This window comes from Vigna angularis, chromosome 10, assembly GCF_016808095.1.
Source record: "Vigna angularis cultivar LongXiaoDou No.4 chromosome 10, ASM1680809v1, whole genome shotgun sequence".
In the NCBI taxonomy this organism is placed as follows: Eukaryota; Viridiplantae; Streptophyta; class Magnoliopsida; order Fabales; family Fabaceae; genus Vigna; species Vigna angularis.
The window spans coordinates 8,896,094-8,916,726 of record NC_068979.1 but is presented as its reverse complement, the minus strand read 5'-3'; the positions used below and the strand labels follow the sequence as shown (position 1 = coordinate 8,916,726).

At 30.0% G+C, this 20,633-nt stretch overlaps 2 protein-coding genes across 4 annotated transcripts; both read left to right on the top strand.

The window, feature by feature from the left end:
• Positions 1-6,053: 6,053 nt before the first annotated feature.
• Positions 6,054-11,169, top strand: LOC108335904 (protein RKD5). Of its 2 annotated transcripts, none has more exons than XM_052869834.1 (5): positions 6,054-6,325; positions 6,473-6,722; positions 9,098-9,345; positions 9,853-10,067; positions 10,751-10,863. In XM_052869834.1, the coding sequence occupies exons 1-5, from the start codon at positions 6,253-6,255 to the stop codon at positions 10,766-10,768; spliced, it is 804 nt and encodes a 267-aa protein (XP_052725794.1). In that variant the 5' UTR covers positions 6,054-6,252; the 3' UTR covers positions 10,769-10,863. The 2 variants fall into 2 exon arrangements, with proteins under 2 accessions (XP_052725794.1, XP_017427598.1); XM_017572109.2 differs by having other exon boundaries at positions 6,057-6,325; positions 10,789-11,169.
• A 1,995-nt stretch (positions 11,170-13,164) lies between these two features.
• LOC108335903 (probable serine/threonine-protein kinase PIX13) lies at positions 13,165-16,316 on the top strand. Of its 2 annotated transcripts, XM_017572108.2 has the most exons (6): positions 13,165-13,341; positions 13,463-13,821; positions 14,329-14,464; positions 14,579-14,721; positions 15,522-15,645; positions 15,728-16,316. In XM_017572108.2, exons 1-6 carry the CDS (start codon positions 13,281-13,283, stop codon positions 16,090-16,092), a joined length of 1,188 nt encoding a protein of 395 aa, XP_017427597.1. In that variant the 5' UTR covers positions 13,165-13,280; the 3' UTR covers positions 16,093-16,316. The 2 variants fall into 2 exon arrangements, with proteins under 2 accessions (XP_017427597.1, XP_052725793.1); XM_052869833.1 differs by lacking the exon at positions 13,165-13,341 and having other exon boundaries at positions 13,691-14,464.
• Positions 16,317-20,633: the final 4,317 nt, after the last annotated feature.

The following is a 20,633-nucleotide window of genomic DNA, read 5'->3' as shown; positions in this document are numbered from 1 at the left end:
TGTTCGATTCGGTTCGGTTCACCTTGACTCAGTTCGGCTCGACTCGGTTTGGCTTAGTTTGGTTTGGTTCAATTCGATTCGGCTTGGCTCGACTCGTTTTGCTTTGTTTGACTGAGAATGGTTCGATTCGGTTGTTTGTTTCGATTCAGTTTGGATTGGTTCGACTCTACTCGATTCAATTTGATTCGGTTCGGCTTAGTTTGGTTTGGTTCAATTCAGCACGACTTGGTTTGGTTCAGTTCAATTCCGTTTGGTTCAGTTCGGTTTAAAGCGGCTCAGTTTGGTTCAGTTCTGTTTAGATCGACTCGACTCAGTTCAGTTTAGTTTGGTTTGGTTGGATTTGGTTCAGTTTGATTCAATTTGGCTCAGCTCTGCTCGACTCGACTCGTTCGGCTAGGTTCGGCTCAGCTCGGTTCGATTCGGTTAAGTTTGACTCAATTCGGTTTGGTTTGATTTGATTCGGCTCACCTTGGTTCGGCTCCTTCGGCTCGGTTTAGGTTGGCTTAGTTCAGTTCCATTTATTTTGGTTCGTTTCGGTTTGGTTCAGTTCAGTTCGACTTAATTGGACTCGACTCGTCTTGGTTCGGTTCAGTTCGGCTTTGTTAAGTTCGGTTCGGTTCACACTGTCTTTGTCACATGACACTGTTAGTTTGACACATGACAATTTTTTTTTTTTAAAAATAATTTAAAAAATAAAAAGTAAAAATAATTAAAAAATATTAAAAAAAACAGAAACTAACACGTGACACAATCTTTAAAGCTTTTAGTACATGACTAACGACAATGACTTAATTACTTCAATTTTTCAAAAATAGAAATTCAATTGAGACAAAAAAAGTGAGAGACCTATTTGAAAAAAGTCATAAAAATAAAGATGATTAAACCTTTATATATATATATATATATATATATATATATATATATATATATATATATATATATATATATATATATATATTCTTGTAAATGTTTAGACTTTATGAGTTCAAAATTGTCATTATAAGCTTTCAGCATATTCAAAAGATCTCATCCATTGATTATATCCGCATGTAGAACCAAATCAATTTTCATTGCATCCATCGCAACCAAACCTGATAATGATCATTAATACTGACAAAATCAAATGACAGATTTATCATGAAATGTGTACCATAAAAATTACGTGAATGTGATTTATACATGTCTATTTTCAATGAGTCATTACTTTATTTAAATGAGATCAATATAATAAGCTTAATATACGAAGTGTAATTTCTGAATAATAAACCATATATTTATTAAACCATATATATTCAAAAGACAATATATGTAAACATGAAAACAAACTGAACAAAAAATAGAAAAAAATGACTAACTCCCACCAAACCAAAGACTTCTCAAAAATTAAAACACCCATATGAGCAACATGCTCATGAAAAACTTTAGGTGTAAATCCCTTATAAGAGAATCTACTATCATAGAGTTTGTCCCTAAGTGTATTATGAAAAATCATCCATTTTATACAATTTCTTTAACAAATAGGAACTTGGTATCAATGTGTTTTGACTTGCTCTAACTCCTTTTGTTGATAGAATACAATACAATTGATTTGTTGTCATAATATAACTTAAGTGGTTTTTTTGTTCCTTTTACAATTTGTAGCCCTATGGTAACAAATCAGTCATATTCATTGATTTGATGCCTCATAGAATGTAGTCCCTAATATGGGAAAATGATTGAATACTATATTTCCTTTTAAGTTGTCACGTATATATAAAAATCACTCTTAAATACTACATTTCCTCTTAAGTTGCCACATATATATAAAAACTAAAAACTCATTCATTGGTGGTTGACTTGAATATTGTGTCATTGATGATTTAGACACCCTGAGAGAAAAGAACCAAATTGAACAAAAATTACAAAATTAGGAACTACATTGAACATTTGAAAAAAATGAGTCCCACGTTGAACAAAGTTGACGAACATAGGGACCAAAAATGATATTGAGCCTTCTCTTTTTAGTTCTTAAAATTTTTACAGTTGGAGACCGAAACTAAATTTATGTTAGCAGATATTAAAGCAACCATAGTTGTATTTAGTACAAGAGAAACAAAGGAAATAAGCTCATAATCTAAAAAATAATAATAATTATAAAAATATATTCAAATAATGGTTTATCCCATATCAAAATACCTAATGGTCCACCAATATCAAGTCTTTGGACAATAATATTAATTGCTAGGGTATTTTGGTGCAATGATCAAACACTAATAATAAAACATTAAAAAACAAACCTATCTTTGGTTTGATTTATTATTGACACGTAAAACTTTATAATTATCACACATTTACTATCACATGTGCGTATGCAATCCAACCAAAAATTAATCTTCCTTTGGATCGATCAATACTCACATGGATATATATATATATATATATATATATATATATATATATATATATATATATATAAACACAAATATTCATAATTCCTTTATGAACTACCCAGATAAAGAAGATTCACTTTGGTGATTTTTTAATTCAAATAGTTAATTCGAAATTATAAACAAGATCAAAGTTGAATCTTTATAATTTATTCCAAACCCCAATTTAAATATTAATGTTATTTTAATCATAAAATTAATTCTTTATCTTGATCACACAATCCTAACGCATAAATGATGGTCCTAACCTAAACTATGAAGCAACTATATGGACCAACACTACAACAATGCTCTGCCCAACCTAGAATGGCCCACCATGGTGTGATGCGTGTCCATTGTGCCTGTGTTAACATCCATTTTTACTTACTTTTGTATGTCTATTGTCATCAATAAATCAACTCTTTTCTAGTTTTAACCTTGTTTTATCCTCATATATGAATGACTCAAATTGCTAACATGACAATGATGTGTCACAGTTTTGTGAGAAATATATGTATCATGTCAACAATAAATAACATGGTCTAGTAAGAAAGAAAAATGTGAATCTTAAGCTTTGTTGTACTCGTGTAAGAGTTGTTTCTTAAAACTTTTTTTTAGACTAATATTTTTACTTCTTTCGATCTCAAATCAGTCTAGTAGTATCATTTTGATTAATTACCATGTATTCAAAATATTGTTTATTTTGAAAAATCAAATTCCAATCTTATCTCTAAAAGACATCTCATATGAAACAATAAGAAATAAATATTTAAATTGTTTTATACTTAATTCTTAAGAAATATGAGACTAAGTGTAGTAGAAATAAAGATAAAAACAATGTTAAATTAACAAATATCACAATAATTAAAATTTTAGTCGTTTGTTTTCAATCTTAAAACAACAATTTGAGAGATCTTAATATTTCATCTTTGTCATTAATAATTTGTAAGAGTTAGTAAATGCTGATAAGATAGTTAAATTTGAATTGTTTTAAAATATCCCGTGGTGTTGTTTTCTTTTTCTTATAGTTTAATTACACTTTTTTTTTTCTATTTCACAAATAAGAAAATGTGTTTAAGTCGCGTTAACTTATGATTTAAGAAGTTGTCACGTTATTTACGTGCCAAGTTGAACATTTAACATCCAATTAATAAAATCTTAATTGAAGAACCAAACATAATTATAATTTGGTTCATCGATATTATATATATATATATAGTTATATTGAGAATACATGTATAAATAATTTTTTATTAATTTTATTATAAATAGATTTTATTTATTTTATAAGTAATTTAAGTTTAAAAGCGATAAAATAAAAAGAAGATTAAATTAAAAAAATAGTTATTCAAAAAATTTATTTAAAATATAAAATTAGAAAATAAATACAGATAAAATTTAGAGTATTTTTATCTACTAAAATTCGATACATTTATTAAAGTATATTCATTTAAAAAAGAGCTTAGGAATGTCAGTTAACCTATATAAATATATATTAAATGTTAATTTTATTGAAAATTTTGTCATCTGAAATAAAATTTTCATTTTGCATTGATTATTTGGAGAAAAAATCTTTTGATGTGAAGGATGAGACAAAGAAAAATCAATTAATGAAAATGAAATTTTCAACTACGAATATTAATGAAAACAAGTACAACTGTAGGAAAAAAATATGTCTGAATTGAAACGGAATTGACTTAATTACAATGTATTACTACTTGTTACGGAACTGATGTGATTTTAACGCATGCGTTAATCAAGTTAATGCCACTAATTTATTTTAATATAGTATTTTATTTATTCATATTTTTGTAAGCTACATTATTCTTTAATATAATCAAAATAAAAAAAATAATTTATGTAAAAATATCATATTATTCTTTTTATCTGTATATTTATGAATAAACTTTGTAATGAAATAATTTTAAAAAGCTAAACACAAAAAACTGATAAATTTGAATAATTTTTATAGGATGTGAAAATAGGTTTTGAAGAGGATTTAACTTGAAATTTTATAAAAACCGGAAAAAAAGCGAAAACAGTTTATTCATATATATATATATATATATATATATATATATATATATATATATATATATATATATATATATATAAATTAAAAATTTTAATATTTCATTTAAATATTTTCTTTTATTAAAGAAGATCATATAATTTTAAATCATTATTTTATTTATATAATTGGATGTAATTAATATTTAGTTCAAGAATAATTTTTTCCGTTTAGCATTTAAATAATAAATTATCGATAACTTTTACACAACAAATAATTATGGACAACTGATGAAATTAATTTTGAAGAAGAAACTTATATAATTATTGCATTGTCTTAATTAGTATTATTTTCTTAAGTTTATTTTTATTTGAAATATAAATATTGTCAGTTCTTATATTGATTTTAAACTTAATCCTTATCTTCATCCATTTGATTTCTTGTAATTATAATATCGCTAAGAACTAATATTCAGTTTAAGTACATAGGGATTAACGTTAAATAATTTTGAATTTATAAATATTTAAGAAAATTAAGTATAGTTATAGTCAAAAGTTGAATTTATTATGAATAGTAATTTAAAATAATAAATAAAATATTTATTTCTCCGCTAAAATATTGTTTTATTCTTTCTGTGGACATAAATTTTCTAAATTTTCTAAATTATTTTGTTTTTTTTAATTATGTAAAATGATTAAGAATGACATATAAATAATTACATTTAAATATTATTTCATTTAATTCATAATCATTTATTTATAGTTTTATATTATTATAATATAGTTGTAAAATAATTATTTTAATGCTGAAATTATTATTTTTCTTATTTAAAATGAAAGAAACGTACTTATTTAAAACAATCTTCAAACAAGTTAGATATGTGGGATTCACTAAAATACTGTTTTAATGTTAAATAACTTGTATAAATATCTTTAACAGAAAATGTTTTTTTTAATATTTTAAAATCATAATATCATGAAAATAAAAATAAAAATAAACTATATTTTAGATGTTTCAAATTCTTTAATAAAAAATAGTCTTGATCTATTTATTTTATAAAAACAATTGTATTCTTTATTCTAATTATGGTTAATGAGTTTTATTTCTTATCTTATTTAATTCAAAATTTCAAAATAAATTAGATTTATAAATAATGTTACTATGATGAAATATTTTTTAATACATTTATTATGCAGATTACACTTAATACATGAATTAGATATTCATTAATTCTTTTAAGAATTTTAGAATAAATTATATTACAAATTTAGGAAAGAAATCTTAAACTTAACCCTATCCCATAAAAGTAACTTATGAAATTATACTTGTATCTGTTTTTATATTATAATTAGACTTAGTTGATGCGAAACCGTCAATGATCATAGTATTCTAAGATAAAAAAAAATTACTAATCATATAAAATATAAAAATATATATTTTTCAAATATAAATATTGAAAATAATACTTGAAGTATTTTATTCTTAAAATAAATATAAATTTTCAGAAATGAAAAAAGAAAAAGAAAAAAGGTATTACCATTGAGCGGTTAGACAATAAATTTACTTCTAAAAGGAGAGAACAAAAAAGGTGAAGAAAAATAAATGAAGAGAAAAAGAAGAGTGAGGAAGTGACAAAAGAAAAAGACTAAAGAGAAAAAAAGTACCTTATTTTAGCTGGGCATGATTCTAAACTGATCCGAAACCAACGAAAAAAGCGGAAGATCATGCAACCTTGCACTTAAAAAGCTGGTTTTTGCATCCTTCTATCAGTCCACGCTTCATGCTTCTTCTTACCCATTACTCATTTCACATTCTCATGCCATCTTCCATCTCTTCATGGATTCCTCGCCGACCAACAATACCACTTTGCTCACCAACTTACTACTCTTCAATAACACCGTCCAACCAGGTCATATCACAAGCCATCAGATTTTTCTTACTTGTTATTTTCATCACATGTTTTGTTTTTTATACAAAGAAATGATTTTTCTTTGTGGGGTGCTGAAATTTCGTTATTTATTTGTCTATTTCTGTTGTGGGGGTGTGTGGATTGCAGAGTTGATGAGGAGCCTGCATGTGTACCGGCAAGGGGATGAAGAGGAAAGGGCAGTTGAGAGGGAGTTTTTGTTTTCAGAGTGTGGATCCTATGTGGAAATGCAGGCTACCCCAATTCTTAAATTTGTGAAATCCCATGTTTCTCAAGTGTTCCAAGGGTACAAGAATGGAGTGTGGCTTTGTATCTTTGCATTTCATGATGATCACACTCCTCGATTTTGCCGCATTCCTCCGCTTTTGTTGGTCTCAAGGTATATCTTCTTAGCCCATGTTTGTCTTTGACATTAGTCCTGAGGTTCAAAAAAAGGTCTGCAGCAGAAATCAGCAAGTTTTGGAGTCAATGTGGTCACAATTCCGGCTGCATGCCATATTTGTCTGCAATTTCGCATTAATCCCTAGGTTTTGAGAAAGGGTGTGCAGCAGAAATTGGCTAGTTTTGGAGTCATTTTCATCACAATTGTGTTAGCGTTCAGCAATTTGACATTAGTCCCAAGGTTTTGAAAAACAGTCTGGGGCAGAAATGGGCAAGTTTTTGATCCATTAAGATCATGATCGCAGCTGGTGTGGCCGATTTTTGTCACATCAAGGATTCCCAACAAAAATTGTATCCCCGAATCGTAGTCTAAAGCCTTGCATAAGTCCTACATAGTTAGCCTTGTTTGGTCCTTTGAATAATAGAACACTTCCATCTAGTGAATTGGAATTGGTCCCTTTGAATAGATGATTATGTACTAAGCTCTTAGAGAGCTCAACAAGATTTCCCCACCTTAAATCAATCACATTTGAAAATCGAGAGTCAAAATTTTGTAATGTGTTAAATTGGATTGATACATGCATTCTAACCAAAGGCTACTTTTGGGTTGTAAACTTATAAATGATAAAGGAGAGGGATGTGAATTCTCTGTTTTTCTTCACTAGATGTTCTCTTCACTTGTTAGAGTGAAAGGTATTAAACTCTTTGACATATAACTGGCAGACCTCTTCACAAGAAATGGTGGGTCACTTCCTAGTAACAGTTTTTTTCCTTCTCATGACACATCCTTTCTTAAAAGATCCAATTTCATTTACAAGTCCAGTTTATTGGAGTAGAAAACTCTGGTAGTGTCCCCAAATTTCTTTATGTATGTATGTGGCAGTTAGTCGCTAATTATTCTAGAGCAGGAAAAGTTGAAATAGCAGGAAGTGAAATGCCCATGGACTGATATTAAATTTAGAAAATATATTCCCCTAGCTTTTTATAGTCCCTATGAGTGATGGTATTTTCATTTATAATTCTCACAACAAAAGGAGATACAGGGAAAGAAGATAGAGAAGTGTGAGACTTTGCGAATGATGTTATAAAGTGTTCTGAGAGTCTTAAGTGGGAATGGCATTAATGCTATTTTACTGGTTAGATGCATAACAAACAGAACAAATCTAATGCTTCATACTAGAATAAGCAAAGTTTAGTAAGTGACAGCATCTTTGGATGAAGCAACTGATGTTTGCTTTTACTGAAAAAGAAACGTAGATGGGTTTTAAAGGTGAAAACTGGGGATGCCCTTTCCTCCAACCACCCAAAAATTGGAGATGCATGCACAGATCTTCTTGTAGAATTTTCTTTTCCATCTATCAGAATTTTCTTTTCCATCTATCAGAATTTTCTTGTCTTCCTGTGGTAAGACAATGTGATATGTTCACTTAACCATTTTCTAATATGGCATTCAGATTTATCTTTCCTTTGGAAATATTATATTTATATAACTGGTTTACTGGGACATAAAAGAATAACTAATACTTCCTTGTTTACACTTTGAGGAGGAAAGGGAATCAAGAATAAAGTTGATACTTTATGTATGAAGCTGAAATACTTGAATATATGCTTTGCATTTTATTTAAATTTTAAAGAAAAGGAATGGAATAGAGTAGACCAATGCCTCTCCAATCTCCATCCCCCTCACAAAAAGTTTATTTTTTACCCTTCAAATTGAAGAGGACAAGGTGATATCGAAACATGTACTGTATGTTCTTAGAAAAAGGGTATTTTTCATAACTTTCTCTATAATATCAATTTGAGGGGAAGGTATCCCTTAGTACCTTTAATTTCTGGAAACAGGTAACTTCATATTTTAACTCTCCTTAACTTTTCTTTTCGCTCTAAAATACTCTAAGACTTATCTCCTATTTTTTTAATATGAACTTCCAAATATCCATGTTTTATACTGTTTTCCCTTACTGGGTTTTAAACATCATTTATTCATTGTCTTCATATTCATAGTTGAGTAAAAAGCCTATTGGATTTTCTGGATTTCATTGAAATACCACAGTCCAATTCTTTTTTGTCTGGAATGACATTATCTGCAAATTGCATAATTATGCATGCATTTTGAGCACTGTTGTTGTGTTTGATATGAAATCCCTATTTTCTTAACAGCCTTATCTTGAAATCCCTATTTCACTGTATCATAAACTTCAGGTGATCACAACCTTGACAATTGTATGACTCCAAAATATCTCTCTACACAACTGCGGCACCACATTTACAAATTTAAAATTTTCTAGGCTTCTCCATTTTGTTTTTGAGTACTTCTACGAAGTAACTTATCATTTATCTAACTCACTCTTATTATTCATTTTGAGTTTTCAGAAACCCAAAGCTTCAGATGGTTCCAAACTTGCTCCATGATCTCCACGTGATATACAAGTTGGACAGGAAGGAGGAAGACAAAGATACAACTCTAGGATCTACAGGGGAAGAATGTCAAGGGAACAGCAACAATTTCCAACCATCAGAAAAAGTCTTTCCCGTTCTTGATCAGGATCTCAATTATCTTCCTTACGAAGAAGATGAGTCTGAGTTACTAGACAATGAGACAGATGTTGAAAGTTCACCAGGTTCCGTCAACACTCTTGCAGTTTTTTCTGCAGCTTTGCTACTATATGGACATATTGAATCTTTAGATTCGCTTGGTGAAACCTAAGTGTTACAGTATATTGAAGTTCAAGTGTTTACTATCATGACTATATTGTTGTCATAAGTTGTAACTTAAATCTACGGTTCTGAATTGCTAATAAAATATATGAATCCTCTCAGATGATTGCACTGATGGAGTGTATACCATGTTGCTCCCAATTTTGATGCCATTCCCTTTGTTCCAGCAGCTCATTATTTGTATGCACTTCATCTATTAAAAAGGAATTTTGGATACTATATATTTTAGTGCAGCACGTACTTTGCAAAGTGACATTTGCTTCACCTCCTTAAATGAAATCACTGAGCTTGACTAGGATTAGTTGGGCACCAAAAATAAAAAAAAGTTTCCTATGTGAAGCTTTCTAATGTTGAGTTAATAATGCGATGCATAATGATTTATATCTAACAGATGAGGAGTGAGTTTGCAGGTTTGCTAGGGAAAAAAAAGAGGGCACCCAGTGACCTGGTAGCAAAAATTTCCTTATCAGATTTGGTCCAGTACTTTGGTATGCCAATCGTAGAAGCATCAAGAAATCTAAATGTTGGGCTTACTGTTCTCAAGAGAAAGTGCAGAGAATTTGGTATTCCCCGCTGGCCTCATAGGAAGATCAAGTCACTTGATAGTCTCATTCATGATCTTCAGGTCCTTCCTTCTTGCTTCGCCTTTCTAATTTGATGAACTTTAACACTCTGTATTCTGATTGCTTACTCATTTCAAGAAATATTTTATTCATTTACAGCCCCTACTTGAACTTTATTTATTTGAACATCAGCGTAATTTCGTTGAAGTGCATGCAACCTACTTGTTCAACTAATCTTATTATTTGAAATATAACTAATCGTATTTTGAACTGATATTATTATAATGAGGGAGTGAGTGGAGATCGGTAGCCAACATGATTGATCTTATTTGATTCAATATCAGTTGATATCTTGTTTAAGGTTCAATCCACAATGTTAGTTTTCACATTTTGAAGACATGGAATGGGTGAAACTGAAAGCATGCTGAAGTGCACTTTGAAGCATTATTCTGCAAAATTTTGTTATAGTTTTGGTCAAATCTATCACATTCAATATATCGAGTTCATTTGAAATTAAGTATTATATGTATAGTCTTCGGTAGATAGGTGAACTTTGACATTAGCGCATAATTTTGTTGATTAGTTTTATGTTCCCATTTGATCTATAAATCTTTGCGTTCTGTTTCGTCTACTTTTGTGCTTCCCTTTTGAGTAAAATACTTAAATTTTGCCAACGTTGTAATCTCGAGTTCTATTGAATTTTGAACTCCTCCAACACAGATAATAAAAAATGGTTTGTATTTAGGCAACATTGACTGATTGACAAAGGTGGAACACATGCAGGAAGAGGCAAAGAGCCAAGAATTGGAGGACATGGAAGCAGCAATGGCAGTGGCCAAGAGACAAAGGATGTTGGAGTGTGAAAAGGAAAACATAGAGAAGAAGCCCTTCATGGACATTCAAACCGAAACAAAGAGGTTCAGGCAAGATGTTTTCAAGAGAAGACACAGAGCAAGAGCTGTTGGAAAACATAATTCTACAGTATCCAACACATAGCACAATGTAAAGAATGAAAGAGCAACATAAACCATAGTTCTCACGTTGTAGAATGAGATGAAAGTTGAAACCTCTACACCCCTTCTAACAGGGCATTTTGACCCTCAGAAATTTACTTTTGACTTATATATAGATTTCAATATCCAAAGGAAGTGTTCAATTCCCTTTTGTCTTTTTTTCCCCTCTTAATCATTGCTTCTACAGTTCTGATTGTATAATTATAAGATTTATTACTCTAACGTTGACCCGGAAAGCATTAAAATTTGATGAACGTGGATCATACTTAAGCAGTTTTGGAAAACAGGCAACTAGGAGTTGTTTTGGGTTGAAAGCACTTTGTTTAGCCAATCTCATCGCTTCAGGTGTTAGGTGATGTATAAAGCAAAACACTCATGAAAGGTTCCATTTGATTGAGTTGGGTCTTATACATGAATGATGATATTCTTAATTTCCACGAAGCTGTCATAGGTACGTGCGCTTGCTTACATTGCATTGCAGCAAAAACTGATAGCCACTTTGATTGGTTAAATTCAAAGTTAAGGATAATGCTATGCGGGCGTGTCGTATTTGATGTGTCTCTGTCCACTAACTTGATTTGTTTTTTGTAGATGTTTATGCAGCACTTTCCGCGACGATGATTTGGATCTACGAATAAACAAATATAGTGAGACAAAACACGTTATTTGGAGTCCATGTTTTGTTCCGCGGAAGACCACATTCTAGTTAACTTCCTCCTTCGACGAAAAAAACCCCAATGATGTTAACCTTTTGCGTTGTTCGCTCTCTCAAGTTGTTGTGCTGCTTGTAGTGTGTGCGGTGCAGCTGTTTTTTTTTCTTTTTTCTTTTTAGAATCAAGTAAAATTTCCATATATCAAACAAAAGTTCCAATTATATTTATAAATATAATTGTGATGAACTCAAGCAATTAGGAAAATAGTCGAGCTAAACAAGATATATGAATTCAATAATATTAGCATTTTCATTCTAACAATTAGAAATTAATAATAATATTAAAAATTATTTTATATTAATTCAAAAATAGGTTTCTTTGTAAAATCATTAAATAAAGTTTATTATTTATTAATTTAAATCAACAATATTTGGATGTTTTTTTAATATAATATGATACATTTAGATAATTAGGAGTCACAGGAAATAATTCAAAAGGTCTTCTAAACAAGATAATAAATAGGACATAACTCAATGGGTATTTTTTTTAACCCTTAGTTAAATTATTATATATAAATTAAGAATGCCACTGCTTGATTTGTCGTAATATATACATTCAATTCCCCAAATGAGTTTCGTCCCCTCAAGAAGGAGAACAAATGTTTATGGAATATTATAACTAATTAAGAACAGCAAAAGTGAGACCACATAATGATGCTATAAATATCTTAGAAATTTGTGGTTGTGTTGTTTTGTGGTCCCAAGGAAATAAGATAAGCTCCATGATTACATGTTCTTGATTTTGATCAAAACATGCATGCAAGTTGAGGTTTCTGAAAATAAGACTACAAATCGAATTCAGACACTTGTCAAATTTTCTATGTAAACTATCCACCACCGTCTACAGAATGAAGATAATAGAATGTGTCTCATAGTAATGATAAAGACAACAGAATGTGATTTAAAAGGATGATTAAATATTTTTATTATTTAACATATCAAAAGACTTGTCTCTTTATACATCAAATATTTTAATTTATATATCATTTTTACTTCTACTTTTTTTAATGAAAGTTTCATAAAATTTTCCATAATTTATTGAACACATACTATCATCCTCACAAATGAAACTATAATAATTAATATCATTAAATTACAAGCTTATCCCATTTTAAAAATATGTAACATCGTATAATATATAACACTTATAGCATAAAATATGAATTATATATATATATATATATATTCATAAATAAAGAAATAAAAACATTACATTTAATCTGTCAAAAAAGAACTAACAAATCACAGTCATAACGAAATAATACACAAAATTAGATTAAAGTATTAAATAATGAGTAAAATGAAGGTCTTGCGTTGCGTGTATTATTGTATTGGGTCAGCTAAATGCTTCCGAAAACGCAGACTTTGCATAGTGTGTGTAAAAGGTTGAGTTAACGCGTGCTCAACACGGAAAACTCGAATATAAATTTGTCAACTCACCAGTATCTTCAATGTCAAAGTTACGTGACTGTTGCTGCTGCTACTTCTTCTTCTTCTCTCTTATAATCTTCTAATCCTCAACATTATTCTTCCTTTCTAATTCAATAAACATGGGTGTCTGTTTTTCGTCCCCCGGTGCCCACCGTTCGCCCAACTCCACATCCCCTCAAGGTTTTCATTTTTTTTCTCATTACACAGAACACTGTCTATAGTATAGTCTATAAATACTCTTTATTTTTTGTATATATACACCAAAACCGAAACGAAAAGCACGATTTTTGACATGATTCAGGTTCAGCGCGTGGGAGTAGGGACTTGACAGTATCCTTGGGGAGCCTGGAAGGAAAGCGTGAAGTTTCGGAGGAGTCTGGGGTTGTCGGAAGCAGCAGTGGTTGGAGTAATAGCAACAGTAATAGCATTGTTTTTCCGAGTTTGGAAATGAGGAAGTTGAAGGAGTTTAGTTTCGCAGAGCTGAAAGCAGCTACAAAGGGTTTCAAGTCAGATGCGTTGCTTGGAGAAGGAGGTTTTGGGAAAGTTTACAAAGGATGGTTGCATAAGAAAACTCTGACACCAACCAAAGCTGGTTCTGGAATCATGGTAGCTATCAAAAAGTTGAATCCCGAAAGTATGCAGGGCCTCCAGGAGTGGCAGGTTGGTTTCTTTTCCACTCTCTTCCACCTTTTCCATTGCTTTTTCATTTGTTAAATATATCTTCCACAGAGTTTGGCCTGATTTCACTTAAACAGAAACCTCAGTAAATTATCTGCAACATTAGTTTTTACAAACTGGTTTAAATGCTCTTATATATTTATAAGATTATATGAAAACTAGGTCTTGGTCTTAGGCGTGAATAAAGGGCTAAAAAAGTACTCACTTTCATTGTTTTCTGATAGCGATACCATGCCCAAAAGTCAACCCTTCACAGTTAACCAAACTACCCTATACACTTCTCTTTCAAGGTTGAAATTGATAATAACTTTTATCCATATTCACGTACTTTCTTTAACCAAAAACTAATTTTGTAAATTATAACATTTTTTCTATCTTATTTTCTATTATTATAAATTAAGTAAACAAGAAGAATCTAAGCACTAGTTCTTGTAAGATTCCAATATCTGACACTGCAGCATCTTGGTCTGGTTATATATGATAATGCAGTCAGAAATCACGTTTTTGGGAACAGTTTCTCACCCAAACCTGGTGAAGCTTTTGGGTTACTGCTGTGACGACGTGGAATTTCTCCTTGTGTACGAATTCATGCCAAAGGGAAGCTTGGAGACTCATCTATTTTGGAGTATGAACTTTAGACGATTGAAATATGTTAATATTAAATCAAATTTGTTTGCCATGGATTTTGTTTGAGTTTTTAGCTCATTTTCTTTGTTTTTGTTTCTTTTTCCAAAAATAGGAAATACTAACACAGAACCTTTGTCTTGGGACACTCGACTGAAAATAGCTATTGGTGCAGCTCGGGGTTTGGCTTACTTGCACACCTCAGATAAGCAAATCATATACAGAGATTTCAAAGCCTCCAATATATTACTTGATGAGGTTTGTTTTTCCAATCTTTCGTCTTGTTCCGCATTTCTCCTTATCATGAGAAATCAAAATCAATTTATATATATACAGTGTGTTTTTTGCTTTCTCATTTAAGATCCAGGTTTAAGATATATGATCACGTTAAACATAATGTAAAAGTAACTGTTAATCGCGTTATGCTCCTAAACTTACTGCCTTTTGTTGGGATAAATGGCAACTTTATGAATTTGGATATATATTATATTAAAGACTTATTCACTGTTCTCCTTTTTGATAGAAAAGATTTAAGTTGTTTTTTTTTTAAATATCAATTATATCTTAATTTTTGAAAAAAATATCTTAATTAAATTTCGCTTTTAAAAAAATTGCTAACAATGTTAATTCTATAGTTTTTTTTTATTGAAATATTTTTATTGTCACATGTATATTTAGTATGACACACAATGTTTAAAGTGACAAAATTTCTGATATATCTTTTAATACTGACAAATATTTATCGTGCATGTACCTCAGAACAATCAACATCATATTTCCTTATATATTCATTCATTTAACCTTCTTCCTATGTTTCCTTTCATGAACTTGGATACAGTTCTTTAAACCCTTTAAAGCAACTTTTTGCTACGTGCATAGGAAAACTCTATCTCTTATGAAAAACACAAACATTAAAAAGTTACATCTATGTTTTATATTCTGTATAATTTATATTATTATTAATTCTACACACAATTAAGGAATGTATCGACAACATTATATTATGTTTTACCGTTACCCTTAAAAAGAGAGTAAAAGTATAAGTTTTGTGGTTGCAGGAATTCAACGCGAAAATATCAGATTTTGGTTTGGCGAAACTAGGCCCTTCTGCGGGAGATTCACACGTGACAACGAGAATCATAGGAACATATGGTTATGCTGCTCCAGAATACATTGCAACAGGTGATTATTGAAAGATAAGAAGCAGTTAATTTGATGTTACTGTGATTATATATATATGAAGGGTGTTTGTTTGGTTAAACAGGTCACCTATATGTGAAAAGTGATGTTTATGGATTTGGTGTGGTGCTGCTTGAAATGCTGAAAGGGATGAGAGCACTTGATCAAAAGCGGCCTTCAGGGCAGCAGAATCTGGTTGAATGGATTAAGCCTTATCTGTCTGATAAAAGTAAGTTGAAAAGTGATATTATGGATGAGAAGATTGTAGGTCAGTATTCAACAAATGCAGCACTCAAAGCAGCACGGCTTACTCTAAAATGCCTTCAAACTGACCCTAAACTACGTCCTTCTATGCAACAAGTTCTACACACATTGGAAACCATCCAAGCTATCAAACTTAGAACGAGGAAAAGAACCAAACATTTCCCAACTATCAACAATTTCCATTAGTTTTCATATACTAACACTTAGTCGCATTCTCTTTTCTGAATGGATAATTAGGTTAGATGCTTGTACAAACAGTTACAAAACAACACTATTTTTCAGATTATTTTTACTGTTTTATGGATCATAAGGGCCAAATTAATATGTACTTTTGCCCTCCATTCTTTTTAATTATGTGAGATCTCTAAGATATTCATATAATGAAAAAAACTTTCTTCATTCTCTTATTATTTTAAATTTTAATAAAATAATTTTGAAAAATAAAAATCACAATAAAACAAAGATCAAGAATGATAAGAATAATAATAATATTAAGTATTTTAATTTTAACAACACCAATATCAAGAATGGAGTAAGAACTCAACTACATTCATAACAAACAAACAATGATAAATATCAATTCTCTTTTTTAACAGAATTGAATGTCTAAGATATGTAAACACAGTTAAAGGTCTCAAATGTAAAATAAAGAAGGACTAAAAATACGGCAAGGCGAAACTGGTTGAAAAAGTTCTTTATATATTTCAAAGAAAATTATGTTTAAAAGTATTGATGATAGGAGAATTTCAGTACAATAATTAACGAGCAAAAAAACCAACAAAAAGTAGAGACAATAAATAAAAATAAAATCAAGAACACAAAATAGTTTTAAAATTTTTAAACTAGTTTCATCTTATAAAATCTACACCTAGTTAATTAAGACAACTCAAATTGATTTTTTTACTACAATATTGATTTATAATCAATTATTCATTGTTTATAAATAATCATATATAAAAAAATTGAATTTAACAAATAATTATTCACTATTGATAATTTTTTATATATATTAAACTGGATAAAATTCAAGTTTAAGCTAGTTTTAGATAAATGTTTTAAACAAAAATAATCTCACTTTAATTTTCTTATAATCCATAAATTCACAAAAACAAACAAAGCATAAGATAATTCAAACAAAAGAAGCCACACTGACAATGGCTTTCGACAGCCATGAAAGGTTACTCTGCATTGTAGAGGATGGCCTTTATGGAGAAGAAATGCAGGCGAGAATTCCAATATTAATCATTATGAGTCAAATCTATATAATAAATTTACGGATATTTTAATTTTAAATTTTAAAATGATAAATTTACGAATCTTTATTAAAATTTTGATTGTTCAAATTTAAGTTTATTTAAATAATATTTGTAAAATAATATCGTTAGATTAATCACAATATACTATTATTTATTTTAAAACTTTATTTTTTATGATTTTATCCTTAAGAATATTTAAATAATTAAAATAAATATTTAAATTATGTTTGACTTCATTTTTAAACAAAATAATAAAAGCAAAATAATAAAAACAAAATATTTAATTTTTTTATTTTTATTCAATATAAAGTTAAAGTTAGAGTCAAATTTAAATTAATTTTATTAAGTGTAAATCCAATTGCCCTTGTCGTTGATTTCAGACCATAACAAAAACAGTAAATAAAGAGCACATACGCCAAAAGTTAAAAAAATAGTGAACGAAGCAGCGATGGAGCTTCTTATGTTTCAAGGATAATGATAGTTACACCTTCTTATGTTTCATGGATAATGATAGTTACACCGTTTTTTTTACAAACTTTTGACTCCATGTGTCACGTTTTGATTGGCCCACGTGGTAGAGATTTGAAAAAAATAAAAAATGATATGAAAATGCAAAAATGCTGCTCTGCCACTGGTAACCGCGTCAATGGTCAAATTTGGTTACAACGTGTTCTATCGTCCTCTTTTCCGAGAACGTACACTTGTAAACTGTTAACCTCACTTTTTGCCAATTAAAGATAAAAAAAACGTATCACACTTAAATATATTTTATTTAATTATTCCCTGCAATCAACTGCCTTAAATATTTTCAAGGTTTAATAGTTTCGGAGGTCTTTATATTTGCGGGTTCGTTTCAATTGGGTCTTCCAATTTTGGAAGTGATCAATTGGATCCCTAATTTAACAAAATTGAGTCAATAATACCCTTTCCGTTAAATGCAATAGACGACGTTAAATTTTTAAACAGGTGACATGCTGAGCATCTTTTTATTTCCAGGTGGCATAGTTTGAACTTAATACGTGACATAGCAGAAAAGTAATCTCTTATTTGATTGTTGAGATTTTAGGGAAAAAAGAGATAGATTTTGCGTTGTTACTATTAATGTAGATGAAATGCCAGATCCAACGTTAACAACCAATTTCTGCAATTTTTAATTTGCATTCAGATTTCCTTTTCCTTTCTAATCCTAAACCCTAATTTTCTTTTTTCACCTTCCAGCGTTGTCGAAATCCCTAATTTCAGTACATCCTTCATAGATCCATTCTTGGACGAGAGGGAGAAGGCGTGGCGATTGAGGAGGTCGATGTAGAGGGCGTAGGCGGCGGGGTGGAGGTGGCGGTGGGGGAGGACGCGAGTGGAGAGGAGGGAGAGGGCGAGCAAGGGAGGGAGGATTCTGACGGCCATGGCTTTCTCGAGAAGCTTCCAGGCGAGGGGGACGTGGTTGTCGAAGCAGATGTAGGAGATGAGACAGTGTGTGAGGTCGACGGAAGGGAGGGAGACGCCGGCGGAGTTGAGGGCGGCGCTGACCTGAATTGACCACAAAAGAGGGTCGGTCTTCTTCTCCTGCGCCCACTTGGTGAGTTCCATGACTCCCTCCCACACCATCGCTTCCATTCATCGATCGATCTCTCCACTTTGCAATTCCTTCGATTCTCAATTCAGACTTCACTCACCATCTTCATCGTCTTCTTCTTCTTCTTCAAATTTTGAAAAGTCTGCTTCCACTCACTCTGATGTTTTTTGTTGAAATGAAAAAAATGTAGCAGTTCTGATTTATTATTTTTATTTGTATGAGATAACGTTGAGACATTTAAAAACGAAGCAAACTTGGACGGGACTTTTGTTCAGCATTCAAAGTTCTCACATAAAGTGAGTCTCAGCATTTCAAACCATCGAATGGAATCATTCACAATCGTCAACATCTTCGTCTCTTTCCACTCTTTTCATGCATTCCACCACTCAAATAATTCAAAATTCAAACCACCAGATTGCTTCTTACTTACAATTTAAAATGATATAAAATACACGTATTCAGCTCAAACTGTGCCAGCTGCAAATAAAATGATGCCTCAGCATGCCACTTGTTTAAAAAGTTAACGCCGTCCATTGCATTTAACGGAAAGTATATTATTAACTCAATTTTGTTAAATTAGGGACCCAATTGATCACTTCCAAATTTGGAGGACCCAATTGAAACCAACCCGCAAATATAGGGACCTCCGAACCTATTAAACCTATTTTCAATGAAAGCTTTAATTAATTTTTACAGATAACTTTTAATTGTGTTCACTTTTTAATTTATGTCTTAAAGATAATTATTGGCAAAAGCTAAACTCAGAGGTAATAGTTTGAGTTTAACTAAGTTACGATGTTTTAAATACGGTCTCACATTTCAGACCTCCAAATAAAATAAATGTGAAAAATGTTATATATATACTTTATTGGCTTTCACACTTAGTCTTTCTCTAATAATAAGTTTTCTATGTAGTTAAACAACTTTCACTTCATGTCTCCCGTTCCTTATTAGTGCTATAAACTTTCTATCTCAACCCTTTATTTTATTTTTCTTGATATAAAGCTTACTATTTTTTTCTTCATCACTACAAATTCATTAAAAGCACACAAACTTTTCTGAGTTTGTCTAGTTTTTTTCTTCAAAATAATATAATTATTTGGTCATGGAGTTCACATTATTTTTTAGGATTAAATACAATTTTGTCCCTTAATTTTATGTAAAAATTGAAATTATTTTATTTTCAATTTTTTTTTAATTTAGTATCTAAAGTTTAGAAATCGGTGGATTTAATTTTTTTTTATTAAGTTTATTTAGTGATATGTTTCATATAATAACTTTTGAGTTCTTTATACCTTTTAATACATTTTTTATTTAATGTTAATTAATAAATATTTTTGAAGCGTTAAATAAACTTAATAAAATTTGGTTAAAAAAATTAAATTCATGCATTTTTAAAGATGATGACTAAATTGATAAAAACATTAAATAAACTTAACAAAATTTACTTAAAAGGTTTACATCAACGCAATTTTAATGATGAAGACTAAATTGGTTTAAAATTTCGAAATGAGATTAATTCTAATTTTCATTGAAAGTTAAAAGAGAAAAAAAAACATACTTAATCTTATTTTTTTATGATAATTATATCTACCAGAATTCACAAAGTGTTACGGAAGATAAATCAAACTTCTCTTCATTCAATACTTTCACATGAAAATAAGATTGATGAAAATAGTTTCTGTTATATTTTATATTATTTATGAAGATTACTGTATCTATCATTCTTCCTTCCCCGCATCACCAATAAAGAGAAATTATTTGTGAAGATTTCATATCAATTAAAAATAAGATAGATAGATTATGTAAATGGATGTCATCTCATTTTACAAATCAATTTTACAAAAAGTTAAATTAGATTTAAAATCTACTTTTTAAAATCAGACCTATCTAAAATT

Bases quoted from the DNA above. Each gene is read 5' to 3' on its own strand.
- LOC108335904 (XM_017572109.2), top strand. From the start codon at position 6,253: ATGGATTCCTCGCCGACCAACAATACCACTTTGCTCACCAACTTACTA. The intron at 6,326-6,472 runs GTCATATCACAA...TGTGGATTGCAG, and splicing joins CAATAACACCGTCCAACCAG to AGTTGATGAGGAGCCTGCAT. The intron at 6,723-9,097 runs GTATATCTTCTT...TTGAGTTTTCAG, and splicing joins CCGCTTTTGTTGGTCTCAAG to AAACCCAAAGCTTCAGATGG.
- LOC108335903 (XM_017572108.2), top strand. From the start codon at position 13,281: ATGGGTGTCTGTTTTTCGTCCCCCGGTGCCCACCGTTCGCCCAACTCC. The intron at 14,465-14,578 runs GTATGAACTTTA...TTCCAAAAATAG, and splicing joins GGAGACTCATCTATTTTGGA to GAAATACTAACACAGAACCT. The intron at 15,646-15,727 runs GTGATTATTGAA...TTGGTTAAACAG, and splicing joins TCCAGAATACATTGCAACAG to GTCACCTATATGTGAAAAGT.